General features: G+C 40.3%; 2 protein-coding genes across 7 annotated transcripts; one reads left to right on the forward strand and one right to left on the reverse strand.

The window, feature by feature from the left end:
- Positions 1-101: 101 nt before the first annotated feature.
- On the reverse strand, positions 102-5,951 carry dcun1d2a (DCN1, defective in cullin neddylation 1, domain containing 2a). 3 transcript variants are annotated; one of them, XM_085135482.1, is made up of 7 exons: positions 5,834-5,951; positions 4,042-4,258; positions 3,736-3,904; positions 3,282-3,412; positions 3,110-3,192; positions 1,549-1,645; positions 102-1,459 (listed from the first exon to the last, which is right to left on the reverse strand). In XM_085135482.1, the coding sequence occupies exons 1-7, from the start codon at positions 5,834-5,836 to the stop codon at positions 1,380-1,382; spliced, it is 780 nt and encodes a 259-aa protein (XP_084991608.1). In that variant the 5' UTR covers positions 5,837-5,951; the 3' UTR covers positions 102-1,379. The 3 variants fall into 3 exon arrangements, with proteins under 3 accessions (XP_084991608.1, XP_084991607.1, XP_084991606.1); XM_085135481.1 differs by lacking the exon at positions 5,834-5,951 and adding an exon at positions 5,211-5,654; XM_085135480.1 differs by lacking the exon at positions 5,834-5,951 and having other exon boundaries at positions 4,042-5,201.
- A 4,601-nt stretch (positions 5,952-10,552) lies between these two features.
- tfdp1a (transcription factor Dp-1, a) lies at positions 10,553-19,986 on the forward strand. Of its 4 annotated transcripts, none has more exons than XM_085135473.1 (12): positions 10,553-10,711; positions 12,695-12,779; positions 13,198-13,264; positions 13,445-13,566; positions 14,496-14,617; positions 14,825-14,990; positions 15,122-15,268; positions 15,342-15,410; positions 15,744-15,895; positions 16,865-17,031; positions 17,726-17,804; positions 17,880-19,986. In XM_085135473.1, exons 2-12 carry the CDS (start codon positions 12,768-12,770, stop codon positions 18,016-18,018), a joined length of 1,242 nt encoding a protein of 413 aa, XP_084991599.1. In that variant the 5' UTR covers positions 10,553-10,711; positions 12,695-12,767; the 3' UTR covers positions 18,019-19,986. The 4 variants fall into 4 exon arrangements, with proteins under 4 accessions (XP_084991599.1, XP_084991600.1, XP_084991602.1 ...); XM_085135474.1 differs by lacking the exon at positions 10,553-10,711 and adding an exon at positions 11,779-11,893; XM_085135476.1 differs by lacking the exon at positions 10,553-10,711 and adding an exon at positions 11,828-11,940.
- Positions 19,987-20,252: the final 266 nt, after the last annotated feature.

Raw genomic sequence — 20,252 nt, forward strand, 5'->3', positions numbered from 1 at the left:
TGTAACTGCTTTTTTGTACTCTTTAGCAGTTTGTTTTTTGTATCTGTGATATTAAGCGTCATATTTCTCAGCAGCAGCAAAAGAGCTAAATACACACATCATTATGGAAAAACTCATGCTTTATTCATCTTTCATAAATGAACAATATTAGGCTACTTACACGATGTATCAACAATATTTTCTATTTTTCACTACCTTCAGGAACACTGAACAGATGGGGTTAAACAGAAATGCAAATATCAAACAGACAGGTTTTTAATCTTAAGGCTTACTTTGTCGTCCTGTTGTCGCCCTCTTTAGTGTCCTGATTTCTGTATTAAGAGCTTTGCACTGCCTAAACATACAGATATGTGCCATGCAATCCTAAAGGTCAGTCGTTTCCTAATTTCAGAATTTCTCTCAAATGCTGCTAAACAGTTGTTTAAGCATAAAAAACCGCATCAAAGTGATGAATTGATAAAAAAACAAAATTGCTTCTGAAAGAAACGGTGAAAAGAGTCGACTATGTGACATTTAGGATTCAAGACCCACTCCCCACTGAAATTATTCAGACAACACAACCCAATATCCATGATCGAAATTAAAGTACTGCCTTTACTTTAGTGAAAATGTATTGGTGAAACCAGCCAGGGGTGACGTAAAATGTGTTTCAACATGCTTTTGATGAGAAGCTCACAATTCCATGACTTAACAGAGCCACCTAACAATTAAACCAACAGCATATCATCCACAATATTGAGGCATCCTGTTAGAGAACTTAGCATTTACTGTACATAAAACAATCATCTTTTGTATTTATAAATTGAACATATTTATATTATTCTTCATATAGCTCTCTTTGTAAACTGTCCCAATAGATACAGTATGTACAGTAAAAACTGCAACAGTTCTGTTGGTGCTGGTGTAGTGAGCACTCTGTCCCAAGGTTAGAATAAGACAATAAGACATGGGAACTTTGCACGGTCACTCAGAGCTTTGAGACACGGTTGACTAGGAAGAATCTTAAAACACACAGCTTCTCCAGTCCATTCAGAGTACACGCAGCCAGTGAACCTCCTCTCAGTGCTGTGTCTATGCCCACCTATGGGGGCTGTAGTGCTCCTCCTGGAGCAGAGCACAGGGGCATCCAGGATACTGAGAATCTGGCAATGTCCATATGATGCCTCAGACTCAAGAGGGCAGAAAACGTGGCCAGTCGTTCTCGTAGTTTATACTCAGCTCCCTGAAAGGTGGTTTCCTGACAGTTTCAAGTGCTTCGGTTTTCACTCTGAAGTCTACAATTTTCTTTTTTTTTTCTCTCTTTTGTACAAGTCTTAAAAAAAACTATCAAGTCACTGTAAAAGAAACAATGTTCTGGTTTTCCAGAGTCGGGATTAGATTTAGAGAGTTTTGCGTTTTGATCCTGTTACAATTGGTCGAGCAAATTCCACAAAATCATCTATAAGGACTGGCCAAGCTCCTGGGTGAGAAACACCGAAATATCGTTAGTGTCACAGTGATGGACAAGAGCTAAATATGAAGCATGTATTATCGATTGTGCCGGCTCACCTTCCTCATCATAGTTTGACATGTCGTCTGCTATCATGTTGCCAAAGTCCAACAATAAGTTCCATGTGTCCTTTGGGATAGATCGTTTATGGTGTTCCTGAAATGAACGAGTCCTGGTAAATTCACAGGTACAGAAACAGCTTCACATGTTTTCATTTCCTTCCATCTTTAATAATAGATTTTTTTGTCACTCTAAATAACTGATGGACTGAATTCTAGAGTTCTGTTTCAACCAAAACACCAGGGACAGGTTGCACCAACTGTACTTTGCTAAGCCTGGTCCAAACACCTGTCAGTATTTCTGAAAACCAGTCGTGAGACTGGACTTTACGCTCGATAAAATAAAAAAAGAAAAAAGTCTGTAACATTCTCCCGATGTCCGCCTAATTTGTCGGTTCTGCTTTGGAGTACATTTGGAGGATCAAAGTAAACAAAAATGCCATTACTGACACAGAAATAAGAAAATTAAGAGCTGTGCAGGCAGCGCAAGAACAAACAGACGGCCCCCAAGTCCAACTTTATAACAAGCAATAAGAGAGCTAGGAAAGAAATAACGAGCACAATAAATCATGCACTAACTCAGACAGCCTCTGTTAATGAAACGATGCAAAGAAAAGTGGAAAGACCAAACAAAGATGTTTCTTTGAAAAGAAATCCCTTCAAACCAGCACAGCTAGGCAGATTTTTATTAGCAGTATATAACTGTTTACGTTGCCAGAGTGGGTGTAGTTTTGTCAGACAGCTGCAGGCTTGTGGTCCAAAAAACCAAACAAAAAACTGCAAGTCATGGTACAGCTCTTCAGTATATTCAAAAAGATAACTCCTACAAGTTGAAACCACTCAATCACCCCCCTCGCAGCAGCCTGCTTATGTTATATGAATAACTCTGACACCTAAATGTCTGTTTGCCTCAAACATTACGCCACTGGTACTTTGTGTGTGACTGTGTTGACTAAGCTGTCGGCAGAAATGGTCTGAATTTGGACTTTTACACCTGCTTCGGACTAAGATTCTTGAAAAGTGCAGGGTTGGTGGAAACATCATGTTGGAAACAATCTGGTTTTGCCCACTAGTTTTTGTGATCACGTAGGTATCTAACGGAATAATGCCCCAGGCCTCTAGAATGGGTTCCTCCTTAATTAGAGGATTAAAATGGCTTAAAGCTTGGCTAACTGATTAAACAAAACAAAAACACACATTTTATTCTGGAGCAAATAAAATGCCACTTACAAAGGTTTAAAAAGAATTACAATCTTGGTGACTTTTTGGGGAAAAGTGAACACCTTTTTAGGTGTAATGAGGACATCACCTGACCTTTTTCTCTTAAAAATACCAGTTGTAGTATCTCAGCTCTTAGAACACAGCTCCTTCCTCACATTTAAAATCTGTACACTTACATCAGTGTAAAAACAAACAAAAATAAAAAATAATTTGCACTTCTTTTTAAAATAATGCCCCAAATATCAAAACACTGCGCCTGCCAATAAAAATCAACATTACTGATTTCTTAATAAGCAGAAATTCAGGGTCCATCGTGCCCAGTTTTACTCCTTTGACTCACCAAAAGGAATCTATTCCAAAGATCGAGGAATTTAAATCGTCCCGAAAGGACCAGGTTCCAGTAGGCTACGGCCATCTCCAAATCTACACAAATGAAACAACTTTGTTCAGATGTTTGTGAATCTATAATATTAGTAAAATATCTATTGTTAGGTCACAATCCGTGAACTTACCGAGACCCTTCTGGCCAGGATTTTTGGCAAAGTTAAAGGTGAATTGATAGAAGTCCTTGAACTTTCCACTATCTTTTAGCTCTTGTTCTAATCTTGGCAAAAGTGCCTTCAGTTTTTCTGGACTGTCACACCTAGAAAAAGAAAAGAAAAGAAAATATAAGCAGCACATACACAAATCACAACACATGGACAAACAAAACTGTTCTAACATTTAGCGCCCTGAAAGCCTATTTCAAAATACTCGGACACCTGAGCCTCAAAAGCAAAACACTGCAACTGTTTCATTGAGTCGTTCCACGAAGACACAGTATACCCAGGCTGTGGGCGGATGTATAAATAGACAGCCTTCCCTCCCTGGAGCAACACTAAGAGAACCGCCATGCGTAGATACTTCAGTAAGAGTGTTTTTGTCCCACTTTAGAGCGTGTCACGTACTGGTCATGTCAACACTCACCCCAGCTCGGTCATTCCATCCATAAACTCCTTCTTGGTGAACTCACACTGAGTGGCGGCACGAAACTTCCACGCAATAACCAGCACAGAGATGCTGGCTGGATCCAGTGAGAGGTCGTCACAAAACTGCTGGATCCCATCAATACCAATCTTATTCTCATCCTGGGGATCTATCAAGACAAAAACACAGTTTCACTCGAAATACTCAAGCAAGCAGTGTCTGTAACTCTTCTGGAATAAGGATCTTTACACTGTTCTTGTAAACAAAATTACAGCCCTAAACACTGTATTTTAAGATCCTACTTGCCTTTGTAGCGATTGTAGAGCTGTTCCAGCTTCTTACGGTCTACTGAGGTTTTCATGGATTCCTTACAGTAAAGCTCTGGATTCTGAAAATAGTTGTCTGTAGCAACTTCTAGTTTCCAGTCATTCTGTGTGAGACAGTACACGGCCGTTTTCTCCCCAGCCTGTGTGAAGGACATGAACTGCCGTACCTTGTCCCTCTGCGAAGACTTCAGCTTATGCTGTACAAGTACAGGACAGGGGCTGTCAGGCACCGGCGCAATCAAACCAGTCAGTACAGACAGCACCACACAAATGCAGATCGACACACAGACAAAAACACACAGCGAAACATAAAACTCCACAGGCATTCAGGCAACAGGAAGAAAGACTGGGACACGCTCAGGAATACTCTGGCACATATTTCAAAAGGTTAGTCAGTCACGCCGACAAACGCGCTACAAATTTTGAGCCAAGACGCGCTGGTAGTAATGACGTCCTTTCCAAAAACAAGGTGGGTTTTTCTGAAAGGGGTTGTTATGGATTCTCAAAGCACATGCTGTACCTTGGAGGGCCCCTCAGATAACTACAGTCATACTTGTAACATGAGTAAGGACATAGGATGCCATCACAAGGACCCAGAGGTGCAACAAGTCTGGAGTGAAACACAAGCCCCCCCATACCAGAAATACTCAACAAATACCCCTTACATAAAAACATAGAGTGCACTTTCATTACATAAATACTTATAAGGTGATTTTAATTCATTATGGACAGAGGAACAAAAGAAATTACTCAGTGTGCACTTCTCTTGGCTAAAATCAGTAATGTTCATTCAGAATAATCCACCACTGAATTATAAACAGCCATATAACAAGTTTTTATCATATCTTAGACCAAACCTTTCCAGAGATACTTGTGCTAGTGTGCAACTACCATCTCCTCTCCAGCAGAAATTAACCAGCAATCAATCATTAAAGCCATAAATCTAAAAGAAAAAATTGCCAAAAGTTATTTTAGCAGCTCCAAAGTCTAATTTCTACTGTGAAAATAAAATTAATAATTTTGGGATTGTGGACCGTTTGAGGACAAATCTACCTAATATTTGTGATGCTGTATTCTGATCCAAAGGGTTAGAAAAGCTTTTAAACAGTTCTGTCTATTTTTGCAAAAAATAAATAAATAAAAAATCACCATGCTATGCCATGTCCTCCAACTAGCTGCAGCGTCTGAACACCTGACTGAAGATCAGCATGTCCTCAAACTGAGTTCACCGAGCTGCTCATAACTCCATTACTGATGTAGTCAATAACGATGTATGAAGTCATGTGTCTGTCCCGGTTTGCTGCTCTGGCAGCACGGATTATTGTGCTGTTACAGGAGGGTAACGTTGGGTTAGCATTGTCTTCACAAACACCAGCTAGTAACTTGCACTGGCTAACGTTAGCTGAGTTAGCCTCTCTCTCTGACATTAACGATGGGGTTAATATCACGGGAACAGACTGTCATTGTGGTTACGCGTTAGCCGGGACTTAACTCAAACGACCCTGTGTGTGTGTGTCTTTGAGGTCCAGCGGCTGACCTGCTCACAGCCGAAGTTACCAGACTGCCAAAAAGGGACGTGTAGCTAATGCTAGCTGCTCTTAAAATATCCAACTGACCTTCCCTGTAATAGCAGCGAACACGAGTAAATGGCCACTGTACGCTTGCCAAAACGCGACACATCATGTACTTTAATACCACGACAATAGTCTTGTAAGCAAACCTTACTGGCATTAAATCCAATGCCTGGGTTTGTGTTTATTTTGGTTACCTACCATTTTTACACCCGCTGTTTGACCAGTTTGGTAGTCCGACTGTCGTTCATAATACGCATGCGCGGAAGTCGCCGGATTGCATAAAAAAGATGAGGTCTGCGGTAAACGCTCCGTTTGATATTTGCATTATTTGCGCTTATTTGATTAGAAATTATGGGCTTGTGCCCGTATTTGTCGCGCAAAGAGAGTTAAAACGACACTTTCAAATACGATGTTATACCAAGTGTAATACACATACAGGAAAACTCCCTCAAAACTACATTCAGCACTGTTAAAAATAAAACTCAACCCCACCCTTCACCCGCTACAGACACACACTTGTTGACTGCCAACATCCTCACACACCATCCGCAACACAATACACACTGTCAAACACAGCATCAGTAATCCTCCTTCACTGCACATCACACCTGCCTTGATCTGTTAGTGGCAGACATATGAACAGCTGACCAAAGAAATTTATTTAAACTGCATTAAAACAACGACTGTTGTAGACATCCAAGATTGTTAGGTGACCCAAAGCCTCAAAAAAAAAAAAAAAAAAAGAAAAAAAAAAAAAGGCAGAGCAGCCTTTCTGAAATGTCATTGCAGGGTAAGCACAGGTGTAATAACATTCATCATGGCACTGCTCCATTTAGAAGGGTCAGGGTTTATTGTGCTTGCGAGCTCACTAGAACGACTGATAGACTAAATATAACAGGGTTATAATTGAGTTTAACACTTACATGCTTATTGTGGTATGAGATGTCAAAGTGGTTATTGTGAAAAAGACCTATTTTGATAGCAATGAATATGGCTATATTAGCAAGAAAAAATCTAAAGCATTGTTTGTAATGCTTTGGAAATGTATTGGGTTATGCTTACAGTGTTTACTGAATAAGATAACTAGCTTTGGAATAGTAAAGTTTAAATATTTTTAATACAAGTCGCATCCCAGACCTATTGAATCAAGAAATCACGTAAAAAAAAACAACCTGTGTGACAAAGTAAAGTAGGGTAAAAGACCTCAAACATCAAAACATCATGCAACCATTTAAAGAAACTCCAGAACAGATAAGAAACAAATTCAGTGACATCCATCAGTCTGGAAGGGGTTACACGGTAATTTCTAGAGCTTTAGGACTCCAATGAACCATGGTGAGAGCCATTATCAGTGTTGGGAAGGTTACTTTTAAAATGTATTCCATTACAGATTACAGAATACATGCCCCAAAATGTATTCTGTAACGTATTCCGTTACGTTACTCAATGAGAGTAACGTATTCTGAATACTTTGGATTACTTAATATATTATCATGCTGTTTACAACTACATGAATGTACTATTGTGGTGTGAATTATTACTGTTACTGAAGGTCCGCGGCTCCGAACCCTAGTAAAGGGACCTCTGACTAATACGGTGGGTTCTGTGTCGGGCTCGTAGCCGAAAACTAGCTTTAATAGCTTAATAGCTTACTTACAACTGGGCTCGTCAGGCACTCTTCTTGGCTGCAGTGGTTATTATTATATTTACATGCTTCCAGCTCCCGTTTTTGCTCGATGACAGCTCGTACTTTTCCTTTTTCTCCCTCCCTCGCTCACAGACACATAACGGGTATGGCAGTCCATTCTCCCTGCAGCACGGACTACACTGCCTATGATGCTACGTTTTTTAGAGCTATACCGGTAGCATTCTGCCTATTAGCTTAGCACAACAACAACAGGCGCTCTCTCACCCTGGAAACACACACAGAGAGCATCGTCCTGTAACCATGGCAACCGTAACGCCGCCACCTGGAACAACAGAACGTAGCTGTCAAACAAAACCCAAACAGTCCTGACCCGCCACAATATGAAACAGGGAAGTACCGCCGTGTAATCCATTTATTTCAACAAAGTAACTGTATTCTAAATACCACCTTTTTAAACGGTAACTGTAACGGAATACAGTTACTCATATTTTGTATTTTAAATACGTAACGGCGGTACATGTATTCCGTTACTCCCCAACACTGGCCATTATTTATAAATAAAAAAAAAACCTGGAACAGTGGCAAGCCTTCCCAGAAGTAGCCGGCCTACCAAATTTACTCCAAGACCGCATTAACGACTCATCTAGGAGGTTACAAAATAACCCAGGACAACCTCTAAAGAACTGCTGGCCTCACTTGTCTCAGTTAAGGTTTATGATTCAACAGTAAGATTTGCATAACTTCAACATTCAACATCAAGGTGCTTTACATTGTAAAGACCCTACAATAATAAAGAGAAACCTCAAAAATCAAAGGACCCCCTTTGAGCAAGTGCTTGGTGAGAGTGGGAAGGAAAAACACACAGTCTTGTAGGAATGAAGCCTAAAGAGGAACTAATTACTAAAGTTAATTCAGAAGAATTCCGAGGAGAAAAACACTGCTGACCTAAAAGACCACAAAGGCTAGTCTCACATTTGCCAAAAAAAACCCATCTTGATTATCCCTAAGACTTTTTGGAAAATATTCTGTGGACTGACAAGACAAAAGTTCCACTTATTGGAATGTTTGAGTCCCATTACATCTGACATAAAACTAATACAGGATTTCAACAAAAGGATATCAGAGGATTGGTTTATGCATCAGGACAATGATCCACCCCCCAAACAAACAAACAAAAAAGACAACATCCAAAAACGTTTTTGGAGTGACCTAGTCAAAGTCCGGGCTTAAAGCAGATTGAGATGCTTTGTGATGACCTTAAACATGCCATTAATGCTCTGAAACCCTCCAACGTTGCTGAATTAAAACAATTCCGCAAAGAACACCAAGGCCTTGGTGTTCCCCCGGAAAAGGTGGAAAAGGTAACTAGGGAAAGGGAGTTTTGCATAGGCTGTTGCCCTCACAACCTGGTGCCAGATACACATAAGAAAATGAATGGATGGATAGATGGATGGATGGATGAATCTATGGATGGAGAAAGTTTACCTTGCCCAGCTTTTCAACAGTTACAAATACACAACTCAAATGATAATTCAAGCAAAGAAAGGCAAACGATTAAACCCCTATGAGCTAAGAAAAACATTTGTGATTACTTTATTTAAAAAATATTTATGGTAACAGGGTTAAATGAGAGTAACAGGCCTGCACAAGATAACAGGGTTGAACGGATATATTACTTTTATTTGTAGATTATGTCATACATCTGACAAATAAATACTCAGGACTACACAGACATGTTGTTTAATAATATCTTATATATTTTTTAACATGTTTGTAATGTTTGTTTTATATGTACAGTAACAGGATTGCAAATCAGTGCTGATATTAGAGTTTTCTCAGAAAAGGATGTAAGCTGACAGTTGACTGTGAAAGTCAAGAATAGATATAGAGATATAAACAAAGGAATTAAACTTTTAAATTAATTTCTATTTTGGTAATATAAATATCAAGGTTTGCATTGGTTGGAATGACACAATCTAGTCAGAAAAGAGTGGAAAAATACAAAATATATCACAGAGAACTGACCTTTGATCTAACCATGGTGTTAACACGCTGCTCAATTGTGTCACTGTTTGGCCTCTTTTTTTCCCCAGCCTAAATAGGTTTCAGTAACAAGGCTGCACATAGGGTTGCAGTGCGTAATGACTCTTCTTTAATATATGTTGATGTTTGCATGTTCTAAGTTGATGATGAACAAAATCAAAACAAGAAAAAAAGTGGATTTATAACTATTATAACTGTTATAAATTAGTTATTGAGAATTTGGCGAGAGAAAAAAAATGCTATTTTTGATAGTTCTCAAGAGCCAGTAGAGGTTTTTGATGCGGGCAACATGGGGGGGTCGCCCGGGGCGGCATCGTGGTGGGGGGCGGCATCACGGGCATCAGCAAAAAATTAAAAAATAATTGCTCGTATTCATGCCGCCCCGACATCATGCCAGTGCATATTGGGAATGGCATAGGCACCGATCGGTTTTCTATCGTCCATTTGATGCACCGTAAAAAAAAAATCCTAAAAAAACAGTAATATTCCACAGCTGGGGCGCCAAAATAATAACATTTTAATGCAATTAAACAATGAAATCACCTATAAAAAGGTCAATGAATGCAGCAATATGAATAATAATACTTAAATGTACAGAAATATACAGTTAACAGTTAGTTTAAATAATAATGGATTGCTTTCATATAGCGCTTTTTGAGACCCTCAAAGCGCTTTACAATTCCACTTTATTATTCCGCCAGAGGGGCGCCAGAGGGAGTGTTCGCCCAGGGCGCCAAAACAGGCTAGGACCGCCACTGTCAAGAGCTATTTTGTATTTAAATAATATTTTGGAATTGGAACCACCTTCACACTACAAATGTATGTTGTAGTCCTTTGTGAGTGGATTGTATTCAAATTCATATGTGTGTGTGTGTGTGGAGTGGGGGCAAAGAAAATCTCCTGCATTTGTACGATGGCTCACTAACAGTGACAAAAGTGAGTGTTAAGACCTCTCCAGTGCACTTGCTATCACTGTTATTTGCACCAAATCAGGTGAAATTGTTTCACAATGACTCATGGCTTCCTAACTGAACAGATTTGCATCCCTGGAGATTAACTAACTGTGTGTTAAACCTTCGATATTCTGATCCCTTACTTATTTCACGTCTTGTCATATTAACACATTTTTTATGGCGCACTCCTGTGCAGCAGACGGCGCTGCATGTATCACGAGGGCTCTGGTATCCACCAATCCAAAGAGCTCCAGGTTGTGGGCATGAACTATTTTGACCGCTTTGCTTTCGTCTCATTCGTGCTGTCCAATCAAGCTCCACTAAAGCGAGGCACCGCCAAGATCAGATTGTGAGAGACGCTGCTGTAGCAAGGCTAACGGAAAGTCGATAGGAAAGGCTAGCGAGCGATCTGTTAACCTGTAAGGTGCACCGGTAAGCAGCATCTACTCAACTGCAGCTTGTCACTCGGCTGACGCATATGATAGCACTGACGTTAAATATCTGTATGACCTTGTATTGTTTGTTAAGTATATAGAAAAAAATGTTACCGCCAATAAATACAAAGCTAACCGTCGAGGTAAACTTGTAGCTAATTCTGGGGTTGTCGATGACAGCTGGGGTTTAGCTTCTGTGCTAACCCACTAGCTAGCCAGTGGGCTAACAAAGCGCTGAAGCACCTACTTCTTGAAGTGCAATCGCGAGCTAGCTCAGTGTTAAAATAAACATTTTGATAATAAAGACAAGTACTTTTTGCATTGCATTTAATATATCCTCTTTCAAGTCGCTAACTTACGGCATGTAGCTGACGGTAACGAAGTGAAGAGCAAAGCTAGTTTTTGCGGTTCATGATGATTGTAATCGACTTGATTACAGTAACGTACTTGTATTGGACCAATATGCAACAGTTCGTTTGGAAGTGAACCTTATAAAAACTAATATTTAAGTTTTAGACACATCAAAATGGCCACCTTTCTGTTAATTTAGCGTCAGGAAAGTATTCGTAAGGGTCTTCGTGTTTTATTAAGAACAAATAAGAAAGGTTACGTTAAATGCGTGGAATAATAGTAATAATAATGATGATTAATACTAATAAGTCGAGTGTTTAAATGTAACTTCCAGACAACAAAGTGTGTTATTCATTAGTTAGCTATGTATGTTGATACTGGTCACTACACAGGCAAAAGGAGGTCAGCGGTTGACAATAAAACGCAATCAACTCACGGAGTATATGCGGCTACCTGCAACTGGTATTTTAGAAGTTGTGGTTAACTGTGGCAAAAATTTTTATCGTCTGGATAAAATCCACCTTGCTGGCATCGATGGCAAACTTTGTTTACTTTTTCAGTCTCTTTGACTTGGAAACGATCACTCTTTGTACAGCTAGCACACAGCAAGTTATGCAAATCCTGACATGGCTTGTTGTATTAAAAAATACGCTTAAAAGTGAAATACTCAATGGGAATACATTATTTCGTACTTCGAATGAACTATATAATTGTTAAAAAGTATATCGACATTTCTTAGTTTGTTTCCTGTTTAGTGGGGATTTAGACCTCCTCTTCCTCCATTCTCAAATGCCAACAACAACAGCCGTCGAGGAGACAGAGTGCACTCGTAAGCGCATACAGTCACCACAGTGAAGCTCATTCATCGTGCGAAAGGCACGTTCACTATTTTAAGTGTTAACCCATGCTGAAGTGTAGCTGGGATCTGCAGCACGGAACCAATAATCGCAACATTTCTACATGAATCGTCTCAGAGCGTGCAGGAGCTAACTAGTAAGCTAAGACCAGCAAGCTGGGTCTACCGCTAGCTGTTAGCAGCTAGCTACGTCCAACAAAAGATTGTTCGTGCTAATCGACATATAATATGACCGCTGTTACAGTATCATGCAGCCACGGTGCCCGGAGCCATATAGTGCTGTCTCTGTTGCGACATTATCAGTTTAGCGCTGTTGTGATAAAGTTCGCTTGTTTGCGTGACCTGTAGCAGAAGTTGGACGGTGCCTCTCCTCCGGACGTGCTCGGTACCTGAAGTAGGCCTTATGCACACTTAGCGTAGTAAAAGTTGTGAGCATCAAGGGATGGCTTAATATGGTTTCCTGCATATATAGAACATTTAAAAGTACTGTTCGGTGGCTCGTTCACGTGAGATTGGTGTGAGAAGCGTACATGTCTGCGCATTTTGGCTAATAAAACAAACAGTGACGCTAACATTGGTGATGTAGTTAGCTTTCTACAATGTGCTCTTAGCAAGCAGACCAGATGGGCCCTACTTCAGAAATAAGTTTAAATTTCCTCTCCAAAACAAAGTGAAACACAGCTTAGCTTGGGAAACAGTATTGGGAAATATGTTTGGGTCAAACTGCAATTTTGTCATTATTTAAGTAATAGTTTGTTCTCTTTCTGTTTGCAGGGGTCTGAATAGTGACTGGCTGAGGAAAAGTCTTTTAAACCCAAAGCATACCTCTTTTCGGTCCTTTGGGATCATGGCTAAAGATGTAAGTAAATATATACATGGTTTCATGAGAAACATCAGGCTATTTCTGCTGTGTCACCGAAGTACTGTAGCTAATTTTGGGTCCTTCAATTTACTGGCTGCACTTAGTTTTGTAGTGTTTTCTTTTCTTTTTCTTTTTAAATAGACTGTGGGATTTGTTTAGTGACTTCATAGTGGAGTGGTTTATACATTTGCCTTACAAAAGATTCCCTGTTAGGTCCTGGAAGGTGACACAGTTCCATTGAATCAGGAAGGGCATCCGGCGTTAAAACTGTGGCAAATCAAACTTGTACAACTCGCTGCGGTGACCCTTCGTAAATAAGGCATCAGCCAAAAGTAGCTTCTACTGTATGGAGTTTAACTTGACTCGTCTTCTATTCTGTGGTTTCTGCAGTAAATTAAGTTGTTCTCTTTTACAGGCTGGTCTAATTGAAACCAATGGAGAGCTGAAGGTTTTTATCGATCAGAATCTGAGCCCTAGTAAAGGTATATTTTGTGTATATTTTACAGAAATTGTGCATATGTAATATGCAGGGCTTTCTAAGCAGCATGTACAGTCTAGTTTAAGAGGCAGCAGGGCTGTTTGTTGGTAGGTGGACAATAGGGGGCAATGGTGTTTCATTCAAAAGCTTCCCTCATTAATGATCTTCTCATGTCTCCTATAAGGTGTCCTGTCCTTGGTTACTGTCCAGCCCACAGCTGCCCCTGTGGCCAAACAGCTACTACCCAAAACCCTTGGGCCATCCAATGTGAACGTCGCTACACACATGCAAAATGTGCCACACATGGTGAGTGAGGTCCTGTTAAGTCAGCATTATGTGGTTTCTTTTCTCTTAAGGCGTAGAAACCCTCAGCAAATGTAAAGAATGCTTTGGCTCTGCTAAACATTAGGTAGATGAATTTTTGTAGGGTTTTACTCGGCTTTATATGAATGTTGTATAAGCCCCCTCCATTATCATTGTGAGGTGACCGGGGAGAGGGTAGCTGGAGGCAGTTGATCCTAAGCTCATCAACTCTACAGTCAGCAGGATTACACCCATCATCCCATTATGTACAAGGAATGTATACATAACGGAAATCAGCTTAGATATCACCTTACTAAAGGAATAGATCACTCGTCTTCAAGATGCCTCACATTGCTGTTAGGGATGTAGTTTTTTAAAGCTGTGTCTTTAACTGTCATCAGCCCAATTCAGCATCAGGTTTTTATTAGTCATCATAAACGACTGAAATTCTAAAAATATCTTATTTCTCCCTTAAAGCTGTATTCAAACAATCGCCAATGATGATTTTCATGACAAACCAAATATTTTGCGTAAAAAGTCAAATTCTGTCAAATGAAATAACTGTCATTTAACTTTACTGCTTCACCTGTCAGCTATCTAATGCAAGGCCAAATGTATTTAAATCATTCCTTATTGCACTGAGGGTAGTTATAGCTTTCTGCAAGGTATCCTCAAAATGACAGAAATCAGCAGAAGATGCGCATCCTAAAGAGAGTGAACAGAGTCCCAACTTGAGTTTATGTTCAGTGTGAATTGGTTCTTGTAGTTAAACATAATATATTTAAGTGTGAGGCTTTAGAAGAAATATTACATGTCAAGATTTGAGTACATGAGGTTTTAGAAGAGAAACTCATTGTTGATGACAACAAAAGCATGACTAACAATGTTGATATCAGTGTGTGTTCTTTCTCTTCTCTGTGGTCTTCCTGTAGGTGATTGGAACACCCCAGAGGCCTACCGTATCAAACACCATTTTGGTAAACAGTCCACACACACCCAGTTCCCAGTTCCTCACACAGAGTCAACCAGCTGATGCCTCTCCTTGGTCATCAGGGTAAGGCTTCAAATTGCCCTTAAGATTTTAAGCTTGGGACATTATTGGTGAGCTCTGTCCAGATTAAGCTAAGCATTTTAGAATGGGTCAAGTCTGATAGCTATTCATAGCAATAAAAAAAAAGAAAAGAAGTGAATGCCAGATTGCCACACACCAGTGTGTTTGTGTTCATAGTGACGTGGGCTCATTTGTTTTTTATGTTTGCAGAAAACGTGGGAAGAAAGGGGAAAAGAATGGGAAGGGCTTGAGGCATTTTTCCATGAAGGTGTGCGAGAAGGTGCAGAAGAAAGGAGTGACCACGTACAATGAAGTGGCAGATGAACTGGTGGCAGAATTCAGCTCATCAGACAACCACATGTCACCGAATGACTCAGTGAGCACTGCCGCTGTGTGATACTGTCTCAGAGAGATGCAGACTGATTACTCCTGATGAAGATATTTTAATTCTAAGCTATATTTTATTAATTTTTTGAATTGCATCTTTTTCTCTCTCTCTCATTTCAGCATGTGTATGACCAGAAGAACATTCGGCGACGTGTTTATGATGCACTTAACGTGCTCATGGCCATGAACATTATTTCTAAAGAGAAAAAAGAAATCAAGTGGATTGGTCTACCCACCAACTCAGCGCAAGAGTGCCAAAACCTAGAGGTAGAAACGCACAGCGAAGACGGTCATTCCTGCTTTTGCTACCAGTGTTAAAACGCTTTTATTTCAACTGTAGGTGGAGAGACAAAGGCGGCTGGAGAGGATTAAGCAGAAACAATCACAGCTTCAGGAGCTCATACTGCAGGTTGGATTTGAGTGCTGGTACTGGTGTGATCAAAGGGGGGCTACAATTATAGTCTTTATAGTGGTAATTGTGCATCAGGGCTGCAGAAGACGCTTCATAAATACCCCACGAACTGATTGGCCTCTTTAGATTGCTTTTGTGTGTGTTTGGTCTCTTTTTGTGATGCTGGATCATAATGAATCAGTAATAAACAGAAGTTCTTCTCATTGAATCTCTATATATGCAAGTAGCGCATACAAAATGGCAACTTAAAATTGTTACAATGTAAAAGAAAAAATGAGCATTTAAAAAAAAAGTATTGAGTTTTAACTTGTCTTTGATCTTGTCTTACAGCAAATAGCTTTTAAGAACCTGGTTCAGAGGAATAGGCAGACAGAACAGCAGGCAAACCGACCTCCACCTCCGAACTCCATCATCCACCTTCCTTTCATTATTGTCAACACCAGCAAGAAAACTGTCATCGACTGCAGCATCTCCAATGACAAGTGTGTGATCATCAGCTCTGTTATTTAAAATGCTGGCACTTGGAATAATTTGTAACTGGGGGGGAGGAAAAATTATCCAAAATGTGGGGGAGGTGTTCACATTTTCATGGAGGCGCTGGTAGTGCTTCACCGGGCTGTATTTATTAGGGCTTTAATAAATAGTTGCAGAACAACATGTACTTGACAACAGCCCATCAGCCACATAAGCTGCTTTATTTTTTCTAGCCATGTGACATGATTGTATGTAATACCTTGGAGCTGCATAGGTGGGAAACCCAACTATAATTGCAGGTTAATTGTGTTCTGGTTCTTGGCAAGTAAGCTAAGAGAGGCTTGGAAGCATTCTGTCAGTGCAAAGCATTATAGTGTGGTATCAAGATGTGCATTATAACAATAACTAGAATCTCCTAATTTTTAACTCAACATTTCAGTGTGTATAGGATTAGTGGCTGACTTGAAGAAGTAACTATGAGGCCTTCCCACATGCAACTACACCAGGGGTGTCCAACTCCAGGTCTCAAGGGCCGGTGTCCTGCAGGTTTTAGATATCACCCTGGGTCAGGACACCTAAATCAACTGATTAGTTCATTACCAGCCTCTGGAGAACTTCAAGACATGCTGAGGAGGTAATTTCGTCATTTAAATCAGCTGTGTTGGATCAAAGACTCATCTAAAACCTGCAGGACACTGACCCTTGAGGCCTGGAGTTCGACACCCCTGATCTAAACTAATCCCTGCTTTGTAGATGAACTTTATTTTGAAAGGAATACTAGTAGCTGTCCTCAACGGGCTAACTAAAATACTGAAGAACCTTTGGCTAATTTCCTCTTAGCCAAATGTGTTGAAAATGGGACCCATGTTCTATTCTATTCAGTATGCTGTCCTTGATTTGGTACCCATGATCCTCTTTAAAATTAGAACGAACACTTGTTTGGATAATTGACCCTTTCCCATTTTTCCACTCTTCAGGTTTGAGTATTTGTTTAACTTCGACAGCATGTTTGAGATCCATGATGACATCGAGGTGCTAAAACGTATGGGCATGGCTTGCGGCTTGGAGGTGGGAAAGTGTTCTCCAGAGGATCTGAAAATCGCACGTAGCCTGGTGCCCAAAGCTCTGGAGCCTTATGTTATAGGTAAGTGACCAATATCCCTATGAGTGCGGCCCCCCTACCCCCCCTGGAAATTACGCCCCTGGTTCTTGGTGCAGTTGCGAACACAGTAATCATACTTGGATGGGGACCAAACAATTGGACCGAGACCCTTTGGCGCAGCGGTCTCCAACCCCTGGGCCACGGACCGCTACCGGTCCGTGAGTCATTTGGTACCGGGCCGTAAGAGTTGAGGCTCAGGTGGGAAATTTATGGTTTTGAGTTTTTATTGGTTTCTATCGTTTTTTTTTTTTGTTTTTGTTTTAATTCGTTTTTATTGTGAACTCGTTTTCCCTGGGTCTTTTCCCCTGTGGTGCAAAAAAGGTTGGGGATTGCAGCTTTGGAGGACTTTGTAAAAAAAAAAAAAAAAACCCTCCAGTGCGGCTTATGGTATGATGATCTGACCTGACTACCAGGTCTGCATTTTCTGAAAATGAGTGAAAAAAAGCTACACGTTTACAAACTCGTCAACTCGGTCTAGAGTGAGAGGTGAGAAAAACACCCTTAGACAGAAACTGCTTCAAAGGGTTCAACGTCAAAGAGTTAGTCTTCATCTGCAGTTAAAGTAGGCAAGAATCTGATTGTGCTTTCTGAATCCCTTTGTTCTGTATCTCTTATCCCCACTCAGGTCTGTAAATAGTCAAAGGTCTTCATTCTAATTCATTGTCTCTTTATCCAGAAATGGCCAAAGGTCCCATCAGTAACGTCTACATCACTGGAGGTTCCTCTGCTAATGGAGCCCGTTACCCTGCAAACAGGTAAGAGTTGCTAAATGTGATGTAGCTATAATGTGCACACTGCTTTTTCTAACATTTCCCCATCCTCTTATGCAGTGATGGCTGCACTGATGGCACCATGGCGTCCAGCTCAAACGATTCTCACTACAGCGGGTCTCGTGTGGAGACTCCAGTGTCTTACATGGGGGATGACGACGATGAGGATGAGTACGATGAGAATGACGATGAAGACTAACCTCCCTACACCTCGCCACTCCAACAAGCACAGTCTTCAAAACCACCCTCACCGTGGGAATTTAGTCCACTGTCGTGTGTGCTTTTTTTTTTTTTTTTTTTCCTTTCCCCAAAAAAAACTCCCCTCCGCCCTGTTTCCCTGTATTTCTGTCTGGCTTTCTCAGGGGTGTCGATGAAAATTAAAAGAACAGAGGTGTTTGCACCCACCTTTTTCTGCTCCTGAATCACCTGCACCACAGCTCAGTGGGAGGTGTCGTCCAAGGGAACTATAGTCTTTGTCCCTGCCACCTGAAGTCTTTATATGTCTAATCCACTTCTTAATAAGCCATCCCACTAAAAAGCAACTCTAAGGCCTACTGCTGTTGGAGAATGTATAATGTACCCGTTTGACTTATAAATTTTTTTCTGCAGTTGCATATGGCAGACATGATCAAAATGTTCCAAGGTGGCCAAAGTGTCTGCTGTGAGATGTGTTGTTAGTGCAACACCATGGATTCGGAATGGCTTAACACAGATGCCACTGCATCACAGGATGGGGCTCCATCACATCTCGTCATACTTTGTTTTGTTTTGGTTTTGTGTTCTGGGAAATTTGAAATGGTTTCCCGATTGTTTTTGGGCTGGCTTCCTTCTGTTCCGTAGGCAGCTGCTTTCCTGATCTTCTTTGCTAGTTTTATTTGTATTCCAGAGTTGAGGAATTCTCCATCACCGCCCTGTTAATGCCTTGGTAGTGTTTACAAAATAATGGCAGCAGCGAGGTAAAGACTTTCATAACCCAGGCTCCTAGGTAAATAAGCTTTCTTTGTTAATTACATATATGAATCCTACAACAATTGTAGCTTATAGTTTCCTTTAGAGGCCAGTGGTAAAGATAGACCTACAAAAATTATTGATGTAACAATGTGTGGTTGTATAGGTCTTTATGTACACCCTTCAAAGATCTCCCTTTTAAAACTGAGCAACACGTGTACTGACTCTTCCAAATACCTTTTTCTGTAATCTAATATAAGTTTGCAAATTAAATATAGATTGTTTTAATAAGTTTGTATCCACAATTCATGAGTTTTTCTGGGGGTGGGGTAAGGTCGACTGTCTGTTGGGTTGGAAACAAAGTTTACTTAAATAGTAATATGAGAGATGAGCAGAAGGCGCTAGAAACGTCTAGCTGGGTCGTTGTCTCAACCCTGTCTATTAAAAGAACTGGGGAAGGAAACTAGCTCGGGTTTTAAAGAAGTTGACTGCTTGTCAAAAGAAAACCACAAGGGACACACTGCTTGGATGCCTGACACTTGGGAAAAAGATGCCTGACAATGATTATGCTGCTGCAGTGTGATTGGTTCTTACATTATGCTAGTTTGCTTTCTGTCCGCAGTTTTTAATTAGATGTGGCCAAAAACTGTGGATACACTGCAGATACTGGAATATTGGGAAAAAGCAAATTTTTTTTAGCATCTGTTAATTCACTGATAAACCGGATCCTGTGACTTGTTTAGAGCTGTTGAGTTCTTTTAATACAGAAATGCTGGAAGACTAACAGTTTATCTAATTTTGGCTCTGGAATCCACCATAAAAAAATACAAAGGGAGTTTGGTGTAATTTTACAGTTTCATTAAATTTAAGCAATTTTATACATGGGCCCCAATGAAATTAGACAACTTACAATAAAATAAAGAAAAATTACGAATGACTGAAATCCATAAAACTATGGATATTACAAAGAATGAGTTTTGCCCAACCTCCTTCGATTGTTTGTTCGTGGGTTTTTCTATCTAATTTGGTTGGTTTGTCATTGCATAACTTTCCACTTTACCTTTGTCCAAACACATTTTGGTTGCTCTTGCATTAACGTTTAATTCACTGTTTTAAGCGTTGCTGCGTTTGGCTGAAGACAGTAAAGCTCTGTACGATTCAGAATTCATCTTGCTGCTTCTGTGTTTTGTCACATCATCAATAAACAGTCGTGAAACCAGTTCCAGTGGAAGCATGCATGTCCATACGTTACACTGCCTCCGTTGTGTTTGGATTATGTAGTATGCTTCGATTCACAAGCTGTCCCACGCCTCGTCCATCCTGTTTGTCTTTTTTTTTCTCCCTCCCATCATTCTGTTACAGCTGCTGTTGTAACTGTCCAACAGTGCTGTTCCTCAGTATGATTTGGGTCAGTTGTCCATCCACAGTTCACAAGAATCACTACTTCTCCTACAGTGCTAGTTAGATTTTACTTGTGCACAGCTG

The sequence above is a fragment of the Neolamprologus multifasciatus genome, chromosome 16 (genome assembly GCF_963576455.1).
Source record: "Neolamprologus multifasciatus chromosome 16, fNeoMul1.2, whole genome shotgun sequence".
Lineage (NCBI taxonomy): Eukaryota > Metazoa > Chordata > Actinopteri > Cichliformes > Cichlidae > Neolamprologus > Neolamprologus multifasciatus.

Excerpts from the sequence above, each read along its gene's own strand:
- dcun1d2a (XM_085135480.1), bottom strand. The coding sequence starts at position 4,387 with ATGCCTGTGGAGTTTTATGTTTCGCTGTGTGTTTTTGTCTGTGTGTCG. Across the intron at positions 3,905-4,041 it reads GCTCTACAATCGCTACAAAG|ATCCCCAGGATGAGAATAAG; the intron begins GCAAGTAGGATC and ends TTGTCTTGATAG. Across the intron at positions 3,193-3,281 it reads TCCTGGCCAGAAGGGTCTCG|ATTTGGAGATGGCCGTAGCC; the intron begins GTAAGTTCACGG and ends TCATTTGTGTAG.
- tfdp1a (XM_085135473.1), top strand. Across the intron at positions 14,618-14,824 it reads GCCTCTCCTTGGTCATCAGG|AAAACGTGGGAAGAAAGGGG; the intron begins GTAAGGCTTCAA and ends TTATGTTTGCAG. Across the intron at positions 17,032-17,725 it reads TCTGGAGCCTTATGTTATAG|AAATGGCCAAAGGTCCCATC; the intron begins GTAAGTGACCAA and ends CTCTTTATCCAG.